Raw genomic sequence first — 13,657 nt, 5'->3', positions numbered from 1 at the left:
AAAAACAACCCTCCCCTGAAGGTAATAGTGTGTTTTCAGTATGCTTATAGTACATGTTTGATGCATTAGCGAGTAATTGTGCTCTGTAGGCAGCAGAGACGTATGGAAGGTCATTGGCCATGTTTATGTTTGTTAGAAGACGGCATGTTTGAATTTTGTGAAGTGAAGATAAATATTTTCTCTTTCATTTAGCCATATAATGATTTACCCAAGGAAATTGCACTGTGGGAAAATCCCATCTGAGAGACAATTGAAAGTTGCAAAATCTTGTATAAGTTGCATAATATCATTTTATAGTCCTTGATATATATATTCATGGGCTTTTTATCAATTAGCACTGACATTGGACTATGCCGGTTGAAATCAATACATCCCATATGGAAGACATGACCTGAATCTCCCACTCAGGGGTGTAGCTTTCAAATAGAGCCACCCATTCAGGTAACTTCATTTGAAATAGACACTCAGTATGTGAAAAATTAAGATCATGTCTTTCATAGGGGGTGTATAGATTTCAATTGGAATTGCCCATTATGTATTACCATAAACCATGCCTTATCTACTACTTTTTTATTTTACAGAAGTGAAGCCAATATTTGCTGGTTTGAATTTTCAACCCTACGAGAGCCCAGCGTCTCTTGCCAGTGGTGAATCGGCTTCTATCTCGTCACCAATAACAGATAAAGATAGCGCCAAAGATAGCGCCCTCGGAGCTGAGACATCTACAGTCTTGTCACTAACAAGCGATAAAGACAGCTCTGTGCAAGTGACTCCTCCATTGTCTGTCAGCTCTGATGGGGGAGGCTCTGCTAAAAGTCATGAACAAATTGAGCCACATGGCAGGTGAGTAAAGGAGATAGGAGTAGTGTTGAATATGCATTCACAGTGTTGCCAAGTAATGCAAATTGGGCTACTTGGAACAAGCCTGCTGCGGTTTTACAAATACTACCCAGGGTTGCTAAACCCACGATTTGGTAGCCCAATTAGGCGACTTTTTGAAAATTTTCTCCGCGACTTTTGACAATGGTTAAGAAAAAATTTGGGTGACTTTTCAACATTGGCTCCCACGACTTCCGGTAGTTTCCTGCCCCATAGAAACCAATGGTAAAGAGAAAAATTTGGCGACTTTTGGATTATTTGACCCTCGATTCGGGCTGAAATCTTTTGGCAACCCTGATACTACCACAGCTTGCTAAAGTTGGACTGCTTGGGCAATTAGACCATGGCAGCCTTTGTTGCAGTTCAAACAGAATATATACTTGTTTTCAGAGCCTGGAAAACTTTAATGTTATCTTACACAAAAGGAATTTACAGTCTTCAAGAGTGATGATTATTGCTGCTAGCAGAAGTCCACTATAGTATTTTTCATCTTGATGAGGCAGTGATGTCAACACAATGAGGCAGCTGATTCGCATACATATCTACCGTATTGTTCCTAATAAGCGCCCATGGGCTGTGACATTTTGATGGAGACTGGGCGTTTATTAGGGATCATTTTTGTGTGTACGTTTTTACAGGAGGAATAGCTTATCATCAGGAGAAATTAATTTCCTATAATATCCAGTGAGACCTAGGAATGATCTAACATATTTGCACTTAATAATGGTAAATTTCAATTTTCATTGTGGAAAATTTTTGGGGTGGGCGTTTAATAGAGACTGGGCGCTTATTAGGAACAATACGGTATGCATATTTAAAAAATGTGCATATGTACGCCAGCATTTGGGGCAATCATCAGGCAAAGTTCAAACAACAGTTTTTAAACTTTTGTTTGAACATTTATATCTGTTTATATTTATATTTGTTTACATTTATATTTACATTTATATTTATAAACAGTGATAATGCAAAAGTTAAATTATTTTGCTACTGGCAGTTTCATCCATCCATAATGGAATCATCAGGCAAACTGATCTAATAACTACAGTACAAGCAACACACACACATAATACAATGGTTATACACTCCACACAAACTACTTGACCTTAAGCTACAATATAGTCCAGCATAAAAAGAGTTAGTTGAAGTGGAGAAAGCCATCAATAAGCACTGGGCCAACCAAGAAAAAAGTAATGTTAGTCCAAATTCACTGAGTTTTTATTTTCGCTTATGTCTGCATTTAGACACCAGTTCTGAGCGTTTGTTTTGGGTTAAGTCTCTATCAGCTGTCAAGATGTGGTATTTTTCTGCTAGACATAGATTGCAGCGCTTGGTGGATGGGTTATATGGGGCAGCTTTCTGTATTATTGACCATTCAAGGGTGTATTGTTCACCTTTGTCCTTTAATGACCATGTGAACTTGGAAAGTTCTATGGAGAGGGACATGGACTTGTTCTTGAAAGCGGCCGTGTGGTTCCCTAATCTCTCCTTGAATGTGGTGCTGGCAAGGCTGATGTATTGCTTGAGTGGATATGATTCTGGGGCAACAGATGCTCTGTATATGATGTTTCTCATTAAGCAGTGTCCGTTCAACGGGCAAGTTGCCCTTCCTTGCTTTGGGCAATTGTATGTCCTTTCGTTGTTGCTCGCAGAGGGTACGTTGAGGGTCTGTTTGTTGTGAGTATTGATGATAGATTTCATATTCTCCATGCATAAGTAGCTTAACTTTATATTATTTCTGTTGAAGATTTTGTGTTGGGGGATTCTTTTGGGAAATGATGGTCCAAGAGTTTGAAGAATTCTTTACCCACATTAGTGGTTACATTTTTTGAGTGATGGCCAGTCCATCATCCCTGTAGAGACCTACATTGCCTTTGAAACCTACTAGTCTGTCCCCTGTAGACAGCATTATTTACTAGGATCTGTACTTTTGTGCCAGTAACTTTTATCTTAAGTGGTCTTCCTTCTAAGATGAATTTGTTCCTGTTTCTTCCGCTCATGCGCAAAAATTTGGCATTGATCGGTTTATCAGCTGTAGCAGACTTGGTTGGCAATCGATGAACATTCATAAACATGATGTTTTGTGCATTTGTTATTGTGGCTGCCAGGTGAATATGCAAGGTTTCTTCAACATGACGGGGGAATGTTGAAGAAGAGCAAATTCCAGTGTACTCTGTTCAAGAGCTTTTATCTTTTCTTTAAGTTCCTTCTCAAGAATGGGAATCACACTTTCTTTGACTTGGTTCAAATCACCCTCCATAATGTTCACTAAAGATTTCATGTGATTTATGTCTTCGGTATCTTCTTTCATTGTACCCTGGAAAGAACCCAATTGGGTCTCCATCTTGCTAAAGCCAGTTGTGACTTTAATGTCCAATTTGTGCAAGAGGTCCGTCATACTAGAAATCATACATGTGCATACCTGGATGACCAGCGGCGTTGTGACCAGTCAATTGTCCATCACTATGCAACACTGTGTGTGCCTGTGATAGTGTTCAGTTCAGTTTATTTTCATCATCACAACACATTAGCACAAGAAAAGGAATAATGTAATATAGAATAAACATTTTTGAATAAATTAACAACATACAATGAGATAAATGAGATAATATTAATATTATATTACAAAATAATGCTATGGTAATGTAGTCTGTGAGATCAGGATACCACAGGAATGCAGAGCGTATAGAGTTGTTTCACCCAGTTAAAAGTTACAGAATAAGTCTGTAGCATTAATACATTATACAAAATTTATAAGTAAGGTTACATGTTATATTATTTATATGAAAATATCATGGTATACTTGATAAAAAAGACATAAATAATGTTTAATGTTGCAGCAAATATCAGGTAAGAGAAAAAAAAGAAAAGTGTATCTACAACAGGTACGCCAAATGAAATGCACCAAATGAAATGTGCACTAATGTCACTGCCTTGCAAAGGTAAAAAAATAGTGATAGTAATTTATCACATTTCTGCCTAATTTTGGGCTACTTGAGAACCTGAACTACATGTGTATTGCCAAAATTTGAGGTTTTGACAACATTGATCCTTTGCAGTTGTGGAAACCCAGGGTGTAAACTAGAGAGTGTCTAATAAGGTTTCATCTACTTCATTATAACAAAGGCTGAACAGGAAATGTCACCCACCAGGGAAGAGAACCCAGGAACCCAGGACCTCTTATTGTTAATGTAAAGGTGATGCATTGTCTTTCAGGCCTTTGGCTTTGTAATGCATCTACCTCATCACATCATTATTTTCCACATTGCTTATCTCTGTTATGCTAATTATATATGTATTGATGATGATGAAAAATAAAATGAATGAATGAATGAATGAATGAATTCATTCATTTGTGATATTCCTATTGTTCATTTCACAGTTCTGCCCTTAAACTTGAAGGTGTAAAGAAAGTTTGGGGACAAAAAGGATACATCCGGCCAAAATCATCCCCCAAAAGGACAGCGGCAAAGGTCAAAGGTGAGATGTCAGATGTGACCTCACCTGTTGTCTTACCAGGCAAAGATGGAGGTAGAGCTAGTGTTCAGGTAAAATAGGAAAGAAACCAAAAGTTTGATGTTTTATAAATGAATTTGCTTTTGTTTGGAGGCTGATCCCCTCACCTCCTCCCTGAAAGGAAGAGCTAGTGTGCATGTAAGGATAAAACAACATTTTTAGAGTAAAATATAATTGTTAAGGCTATGTAGGAGCTATGAAAAACTTGAAGACATGACCTTAATCTTCAACACAGGGAGTGTGAATTACAATTTAGGTGACCTGAATGTGTGACTCCATTTAAAATGTACATCCCCTGTTTGTGGGAGATTAAGACTGGAAATGTTGTTTTACATCTTCAACACACCAAGTGTGAATTGCAAATTGGGTTACCTGAATGGGTGACTCCATGTAAAATCTACATATCCTGTGTGAAAGATTAAGGTCATGTCTTCCATAGGGGGTGTATGGATTTCAACTGGAATAGCACATCGTAACATTTCCTATTGTTGAAAACGGCAACTAAATTGAAATATCTTGTTTTGACTTACAACAAGTGGCATTTTAAACAATAGAAAATGATAGAACCTGCATGCTTTTGGTCAGTGGTGGTGCCAAGGGGGCCCGATCCCAATGTTGGGCTTTGACTCCCAAAATTTTTTTTGCCCAAAATGCCCAATTTTAGGCAAATTTTGGCAATTTTTGCCTCCCACTATCTTGCTCCCCACCCCCAATATTCCTGGTGCCGCCACTGTGTTTGGTCATATCTTACAATCAGTTTTTAAGACTAGTATTGTTTGATTACATAATATAAAATTTGTTTTCTAACACTGCCCAGATGAGTAGTGCTAAAGCTATTGGGACTACAAGAAGACCAAATAACCTGACAACTGAAGACAGTGAAGAAGACAGACAGAAGAAGGAATTAGCGAGGGCGCTGTTTGGTGGAATGCAACGATCTATGGTGATGAGTAAGGTTGGTATTAAAAACCTTGTTAATGGGTCATAGCAAATTACCTAGACATACACAATTGGAAGCTGGGATACTAGACTGGGCACAGGAGCTGAAAGGACCATCTCAGCATTCTTTGTGGTACAATAGAACTGTCTGTGCCATAGAAGATTTATACAAAATCCCTCACTTCAACTTTCAATTACTCACTTAAATCAAGGAGTTTTATCACCCTCTAAAGTATTGTGAAACTATCCATAGTTTTCAATATTTTAGCTACTAAGCGACTGAAATGAAGATATGTTTCTTCAAACTGCACTTGAAGTTATCAATTCTACTATTTCTGTTGAAATCAGCTCCATAAAATATCAATTCATTAGTATTTTTAGTTTTTGTAAAGCTGTGTAAATTTGCAGCTGTATAAGAGAATTATGTTATATTTCAAATCTGTGAAAATCTAATTTTTCTCAAAATATGAAATTCTTAGATATTTCCACTGTAGCTTATAATCATATTTTCCGACTTCTGGGCTCATTTTGGGGGATGGTCACATTTTTAATGTGAAGGCCTATATATGATTATGTATAACATTTGAACTTTCTTCTTTTCAATGTTTTTACTCTAGGCTCCCATTGATAGAAGAAAACAACAGGTTTTACAGAGGGAGGAAAATAACCTGATAGAAGAGCTTTCAGCATCTAACGAATCCAATCTTCTTGATGGATTATCAATTGAAGAAGTTAACCTGGAACAATCTATGGAAACCAGCAAAGATATCAACTCAGACGTAGACAGACTCTTGTCATCAAGCCCACCTAACGTAGATAATGATGAACATGAATTTGATCCACTTAAAAATTCAGCATCAATAAACGATGATACGTCAGTACCAAGTGCTGCAAAAGTATCTCCTATTCCTGTCAGAAAAATGGAATCAAATTCACTTTCAAACAATGATTTATTTGTAGAAGAGTCACCACAATCTTTGGGTGCTACTTCTGATTCTGAAATATCAAACAAATTTCCTGATCGGAAGGAGAATTTACTTTTAGACACATCTGAAATTGAAAGTACAAATAGTGATTTACTTGGTGGTTCAGATAGAACAAAGGACCTGCTACATGATGCAACTAATCCAAGAACTCTTTCAAATGAATCTGACAGTGGTATTAAGACAAATGTTTCTCTACTTGATGTTGCAACTGAAGATCTGAAGGACAAAGAACCAGAGACCTATCTTCCTAGTGATCTAGTCTCATACCCACATTCAGTTGAACATACAGAGCTAGGTAGTGATGCTGTTGTTAGGGTGACTCTATGTAAAGTATGGAGACCAGACAGACTTGGTTTAGCTTTCTTTGTCAGTAATCAAAGTCAGACTCATGCGGTGGAGGATTTGGTGCTCAAACTTGATCTACCTTCAAATTTCAAGGTAAGAGAATTGTAGCTTTTCCGTCTTTTTAACGCCTGAAAAACCCCTTTTTTTGCTCATCAATAGAAACTAGGACCTTTCTAGAAAAAGCACATAATTGAAAACAAGAGAGTGTGTAACATTTGTTGTGATATTTTTATGCAATTGCCTTCAGTCTCTGGCAGAGAAGAACGACACTTGTTTATATTTTGAGAGCATGTACAGCATAAACACTGAAGTGGGGGCTCAGATTGGTTGATTTAATCATCTGACAGTCATAACAACAAACCGATAATGTGATTGGCCAAATTACGCGTCAAAGCGTTTGTCGGTGCAAAGCAAGGCTCTTTAAAGGAATGCAAAGCTCTGTGTATGTTGCTCATTATCTGGGAGCTCACGTCAATCGGAGCAAAAGACTGCTGTACTTCTCTGGAAGCTAGTGTAAGCCTATATCATACTAAACTCAGTTTTTATCTTTGCTAAGTTTAAAACCCTTTTAAGCAGTTAATTTTAACCAATAAAAGTCCCAGCCACTCAGATAACTAATTTGACCAATTCAATTTCTAAGTAAAAATATTAAGGTTCCCTGACTAAAATGCTACCAACCACTCAGGAATGTAATTTTGAAAATTTGTCAGCCTGGAGACAAAGATACCAGCCACTAACCATTGGACTTTTATTTGAGTGCATTCTTGAGAATTTTGTTATTTTATAACTCTCCCACTCCACCCAATAACAAACATATTATTTGTATTGTTTTTATGTTCCAGTTAATTCAACCTTCAGAAGTGCCATTAACCATCGATCATATACCATCTAGTTGTAGCAAGTACCTTCTTGCTGAAACCATATGTAATATACCAGCATTACATATGAGCCTAGGAGGGCAACTCTCTTATAAAGACTATACCAAAACAACAAAGAGATTATTCTTCAATTCAATCATCTCTATAGCAGACTTACTCAGGTGAGAACATGATTGAGATATTCCTGTTGAAATCCATACATGTGGATGACCTGAATCTTCCACACAGGGAATGTGAATTTCAGACAAGATTTTTTTTAATTCCAAGAACTGCCATACCTATGCTATAACCCCATGATCAAGTCAAAAGAGACCAGTGGAATGCTAGACATATATGCGCGATCCTATCAGGTATTTACAAAAAATCAAAACATGATTGTAGCTCTGTTGATCTTTTATTTTTTTCAAAACAGATTTTTTTTGGCATATTTGTAATACTTACTCATGTTCCAACTTAAATCTATAAGCAAACTGTCAAATTTGTCCTATTTGTAGTGAAAGCGGATGATTTTCTGTTGGTCCGACATATCATAATTTTTCAGATTATGATAATATGTCGGAACAATCAAATCGTAGTCTCCCTCTGAAGCCAGTTAAAGAGTTACGCCCCTCCACGTGTGGCTGCGCCGTGAGGAGCGTGAACCAAACTGGCTTCAGAGGAGACTAACTCTGAGGCCTACTCGCCGTCCTAATCCAAGTGCAAGATATTTCGAGTGATAGAGGTAAAGCTTATGATGTTGTTTCTTTGCAAATTTCCAATGTTTTTTGCGTCCAAATGTATTGGGAACTTTCATAATGATTGCATATTAACTATTTTATCATTTTGGAAGAAAAAAAGAAAAATCTAAAAATTTAAAAAGATAGTACATTAAGGCTTTAAATCAGTGCCATCATTGTTTCATTACGTGAGACAAGAAAATTTGTTAATCTGATAGGCAACTCAGGGTTAGCAGGGCATTGAGTGGGATTCAATCTTTGGGGGTTATCAACACTTTTCTAGGGAAGGATTAAATCCCACTCATGTTTACCAACCTAGAGTACCAAGTAATTTCACATCTTAGCAGGACATTTTATGATTACTACATGTATAAAATGATCAAGCGTCAAGTACTACTTGTACTAACAAGTAGTACTTGTGCTAAATATGTGATTCTGACAACCATATACAAGCAGTTGTTCATGCTTTCTAGTGTTGACTTTGTCATGCTCTATGCTATGTCAAAGAAACAACTTGCTTCATGACTTGATTGCTTTGATCATAAATAGTGAAGGAGATCCTTCACTATTTATGCTTTGATTTGAGTGTGCTTGCAGGGTTGCCGCAAATGCATGGCACTTGAAATATTGCTAAAATTTACAAAACTCCGCCCAAAATATAACTTTTCAGAAATCAATTCTAGAGGGCATTTTTGAGACAAAAGTGGTTTTGTGCATTTTAAAATTAATTTTGTGCATTTTGTTTAAAAATCATCTTAAAAAATGTTGTATTTTATGTTTTTGTAGGAAAATTCACTGCAAATTGGTAAAAATTTAATGTTTTCCCACTCTAGTTTAAAAGTAGCCCAAAAGTTGCAAAATTATGGTGGCCATTTTCAAATCACAATTCTTAGACAGTGGGAGTGGTCTATTAGTAGACACATAATCTGATTGGACAATCGCATGATTTTGGGTGTCGCCTATCAGGCGGTAGACGACCCCACGCCATCATGAGTGTTGATAACGCCAGTAACACGCCATAGAGGTTCGCGTATGTATCGCGCTGTATGCGCGAGACGCAGGTCGGAGTATCGCACGCCGCTAGCAGTACGCTGCAACAAAAGATGTGAAGTTGTAAACAAGTTTCTTTCATTTTTGAAAAGGAGGATTTTTTATGACGGTAACTTAATTTTTCCTTTAAAAAATATTTTACAGTTATTAAAATAATATTTAGCTGACTAATAATGAGAATAAACGATAGGAATTTTTATTTTGCCTATCTTCTAGCTCTTCATTTATGATAGACAGGCAGGTCCAATATTTTTATCGTAGTGGATACGCCGCGCCGCATCCACTACTCAAAATATTGGACCTGCCTGTCGTCTATCATAGGTAGAGGGCTAGAGGATAGGCAAAATAAAAATTCCTATTGTTTATTCTCTAAGTCAATGGTTGCCTAATTGGGCTACCAAATCATGGGTGTGGCAATACTATTTGCTGATTGAATATGCCTGCAGAATTACCTGAACTAGCAAAATCTATTAAGCAAGAGCCTGACGCACAAAGCTTGTGCTTAAGAACTAGACTGTGAAGGACACACTACTCTTGAATTATGCATTTTTATGGGTTTTTTGGATGTTGGGACAATCAAGCCTGAAGATTTGTATAAAGTCTAATATCAAGCTATGCACTTGAATTTTTAGCAAACACATTTTATATTCTATTTTATAATTAATTATTAAAATTAACATGAAATAGTAATATAAAGAGTAATATCTTAACCTAAATTTAAGGCGCTGAATGTTTAAACTTCTGCCAAGTCTTTGAATTTTGTGAATGTGCTTGTATAAGAACTTACAAAGTTGCAAGTTTTTGCTCTTTCTCTACTCTTCTCCTACTGGCAACCGACACTAGATGTATGTCCAGCATAGGTCTTGGTGTTGTCAGTTAATTTTCCATTTGGGGATTTTCTTGAACCCAGTTCTAGAAACTCATGAAAAATTGTGTGAGAGTTTATACTGTCCGTCGTCTCTGTTCAATGGTGGTGCCTCTCCTCTTCCTAATTTCTATAGCCTCCTTTATCCAGTGTGTGAATCCTTCTTGTTCAGTGCCTATGATCTCAGCCTCCCCCATCCAATAACATGATTTTTGTGTCATACTCTTTTTCAGGCCAAAGAAGATGGATACATCAGAATATGGACAACTTTGGCCTCAGCTTACTCATGACCATAGACTAACCTATGGAAAGGTCAATGTAGAGTCTATGTCAAAGGTCATGACACTTGTGCAAGAAAAGTTACGGTTCCATCCGGTTGATTTAATAGGTAAGATTTCTCATCACTTAAGTTAGTTCTAGTCAGTTTGATATAAAAGAGTAAGTTTGATTGTTGCAATTTATGACATTCAGGTTGGCAATAATTGGGTAAAATCAAATTAATGATGCTTGACCCGATTGACAGCCTCATCCGCCATTTTTCTTGATCAAAACTGAAATTTGGTATCTGGAGAAATCTCATATTTTTCTCATTATCCAAGTAAAAGATAATGCCCCAGATATTTTTCTTTAAAATGTTGTGAACAAAAATGTGGTGAATTGTGGTAACCACACCAGAAGTGTATGTACATGGGCCACGGTTATAAATGTTTTTGTTTCTCATATTAAAACCACTGCAGCAATACAACTCTAAATTTGGAAACATTATTTTAATGGTAGGCCTCAATGTAAGATAAAAAGCAGAACAAACATTTGGACCACGCCTCAAAGGTGATTGTTTTCAGGTAATGCTCATGAGTTTTACCCTTGGGAATTTGAAGATCTCAAAATCATGCAACAAGGATTAAGTGCTTAACAATACATTACCCCTAACCATACCATGTACTACAAAATACAACTCTATATAAAGTGACTGCAAGACCAAGCATCCCATGTGATCCGATTACATAATCATCCAAAATCACATATACACACAAAATCGTTGGCGGTACAACATTCACACATATGGTTGATATCCCCAGTCTCTGCATCCGAGGCATAGGCGAGATCCGGGGGGATAAATCTCCCCAATATTTTGTCAGGGCGGAAGGTCCATACAATCATCCCCCAATGTTGACACCTGTATGCAAGTTTCTGACCAAATTAACCTCATATTTGGCCATTTTTTCATGCATTGTGCAAATTCATTCCATTTTTGTGCCATATTTCAACAGTTTAGCTTCAAAATGACAAAATTTTTCATGCACTTCATGTGCATTTGTACCACTAACTTATTATGTCGTCAAAAAGTGCTGAATTCACTATACTTCAAGAAATTTGTCCAACCCCATCCCCCAATGTCAAAAAGAAATCTACGCCACTGATCCGAGGGTCGGGATTTACAATTTTTCTCTTCACCTTCTTCCTTCTTTCCTTTTCCTTTGCCAAAAGCAGATAGGGAGTTTATTGCCAGTTGAAATAGGTTTGGTACATTCAGTAATGTTTATTTCTTTCTCTTATATTTCTCCACCAGGCAATGAAGGAATATGCAGTGGTACATTGCTGGGTTCAGCACCATGCTTATTACATAGTAAACTAACAGGACAGAAGTTGGATTGCTGGGTTAAAAGTACAAGCCAGCTACTATCAGATTCTATTGCTAAGCATTGTGACACTATATTCACATGACATAGCACCATGCTTACTACATATACTGCGCCAAGAAAGTATCCTTACACTTGTTTGGAAAAATAATCACACTTTCAAAACTGAACCATATTGGGGTAAATTTGTTCTTGTAATAGATGCACTATATAATCCTGCACATTATGACACCACATTGAATCCAATGTGACCTCCAGAAGTAAAGTTACAAGCAATTGAATAGACAAAGGTCCTGTTTTAAAGTGACAAATTGGCCTATACAAGGCGCAAAAAGATTCCAACAGCGCAACAAACAGACTACACAGTTTCTTCAATGAAACTTTATTTAAAGCAGTATTTATTTCAATTTTTACTTCTCAGTACTTTGCATAACTTGTATTTTATTTGTCAGCTCTTTTGTTTCAGTTTTCTTTAGTTCCTTTTGTTTTAAATTAAAGGCACACACAAATTAGCCATTTACCACTCTCAAACCAAATGTCTAGTCTGTGAAGTTTTGAATAGGCCAGCGTGTCACTTGTAAAACTGGACCTTCGTCTAATCAAATGCTTGTAACTTTGCTTCTTGAAGTCACATTGGATTCAATGGGGTGTCAAAATGTACCAGATTAGATAGTGCATCTATTAAAAAAACAAATTTACCCCAATATGGTTCAGTTATGAAATTTTTCCAAGTGTAAGGATACTTTCTTGGAGCAGTATAGTTAGCCTAAGGGGGAATAAACTTGCGAATGAACCAACAGAAATATTTTTTTTGTGAATTGTTGATCCAATTTTTTTCCACATGACACTCAAGAATCTTGAAAGTGGGCGGGGGAAACACAATTTTTTATACTGTATCCTTCTATCAGGATGTCTTCATTCTTGGGGTGTGAGTAACAGGGAGGGGATGAGAACCAAAACATTAAGTTTTTTTGGCCTTACTAGTGGTCAATGCCCATTATATTACAATTTTAATACGGTACCATAAATATTGTTTCTATTGACCAAATTGTTTTTAGATCAAATTTGTATGTACATTCAGCTTTCTTATGGATTTTAGATTTTAAGAATGGAACCATTATTGAAAATACACAATATATTGCAAAAAAAAATTTTCGCAAGTTTGGCCGCAACAATCTCAGTTTTGAAAATCTGTAATAACCTGAGACAAAAGTTTTTCGTCTCAATTAATACCACTGACTCAGCACAAAATGATTTTGAGACATTAAGTAGGTGTTTGTATATGTTTTGTTTTTTACTGACACTAAGAATACTGATCTTTATGGATTGTTTGTGAGATTTCCAGACGATGACAAACATGCCAAAGTTTACTTTACTGTCATAATATTCATATTCTATAGTGTATTATTTGTAAATGTCATAAAAACATCAGACATATATTGAATATATTGAATTTATACTTGGTATTTTGCACATAAATTGTGTTCTTGATATCTAAATATAGTATTTTTAATACATTCAGAATAATTTTATGGTATTATAATTAGTTATTGGGTTCAGCGTTGTTAGTATGACACTTAGCGCATGTTCATTCTCATAATATGTCAACACTGAACCCAGTAACTAACAGTATATGAGTCTTGTCTTGTCTTGTCTTGTACGATACTACTCAACGCTCCAGTTGAAGCTAATCAAGTTGGAGCCACACGAGTAGGTTGGTGGGCGTGCTTGCGAATGATGGTTTATTGGAGGTAGTGGTTGGTTACTGCTTCTTTGAAGTTGCTTGGGTCTTGAATATCTGTAAGTTGCTCTGGTAGTTGATTCCAATCACGGACTGTTTGTG

The 13,657-nt window shown here is 36.5% G+C and overlaps 1 protein-coding gene across 1 annotated transcript in view; it reads left to right on the top strand.

Annotated features, from left to right (window-relative positions):
• Positions 1-13,448, top strand: part of LOC140142334 (AP-4 complex subunit epsilon-1-like) — a 37,670-nt gene extending 24,222 nt beyond the window's left edge. The window contains exons 14-20 of the mRNA XM_072164303.1: positions 582-843; positions 4,262-4,427; positions 5,213-5,350; positions 5,952-6,758; positions 7,508-7,704; positions 10,408-10,562; positions 11,745-13,448. Coding sequence (XP_072020404.1) covers positions 582-843; positions 4,262-4,427; positions 5,213-5,350; positions 5,952-6,758; positions 7,508-7,704; positions 10,408-10,562; positions 11,745-11,899 — 1,880 coding nt within the window. The 3' untranslated portion in view covers positions 11,900-13,448. The remainder of the gene's footprint in view (positions 1-581; positions 844-4,261; positions 4,428-5,212; positions 5,351-5,951; positions 6,759-7,507; positions 7,705-10,407; positions 10,563-11,744) is intronic.
• Positions 13,449-13,657: the final 209 nt, after the last annotated feature.

The sequence above is a fragment of the Amphiura filiformis genome, chromosome 20, assembly GCF_039555335.1.
Source record: "Amphiura filiformis chromosome 20, Afil_fr2py, whole genome shotgun sequence".
Classification (NCBI taxonomy): Eukaryota; Metazoa; Echinodermata; class Ophiuroidea; order Amphilepidida; family Amphiuridae; genus Amphiura; species Amphiura filiformis.
The sequence above is the reverse complement of the archived record's forward strand: the minus strand, read 5'-3'. Positions and strand labels throughout refer to the sequence as shown.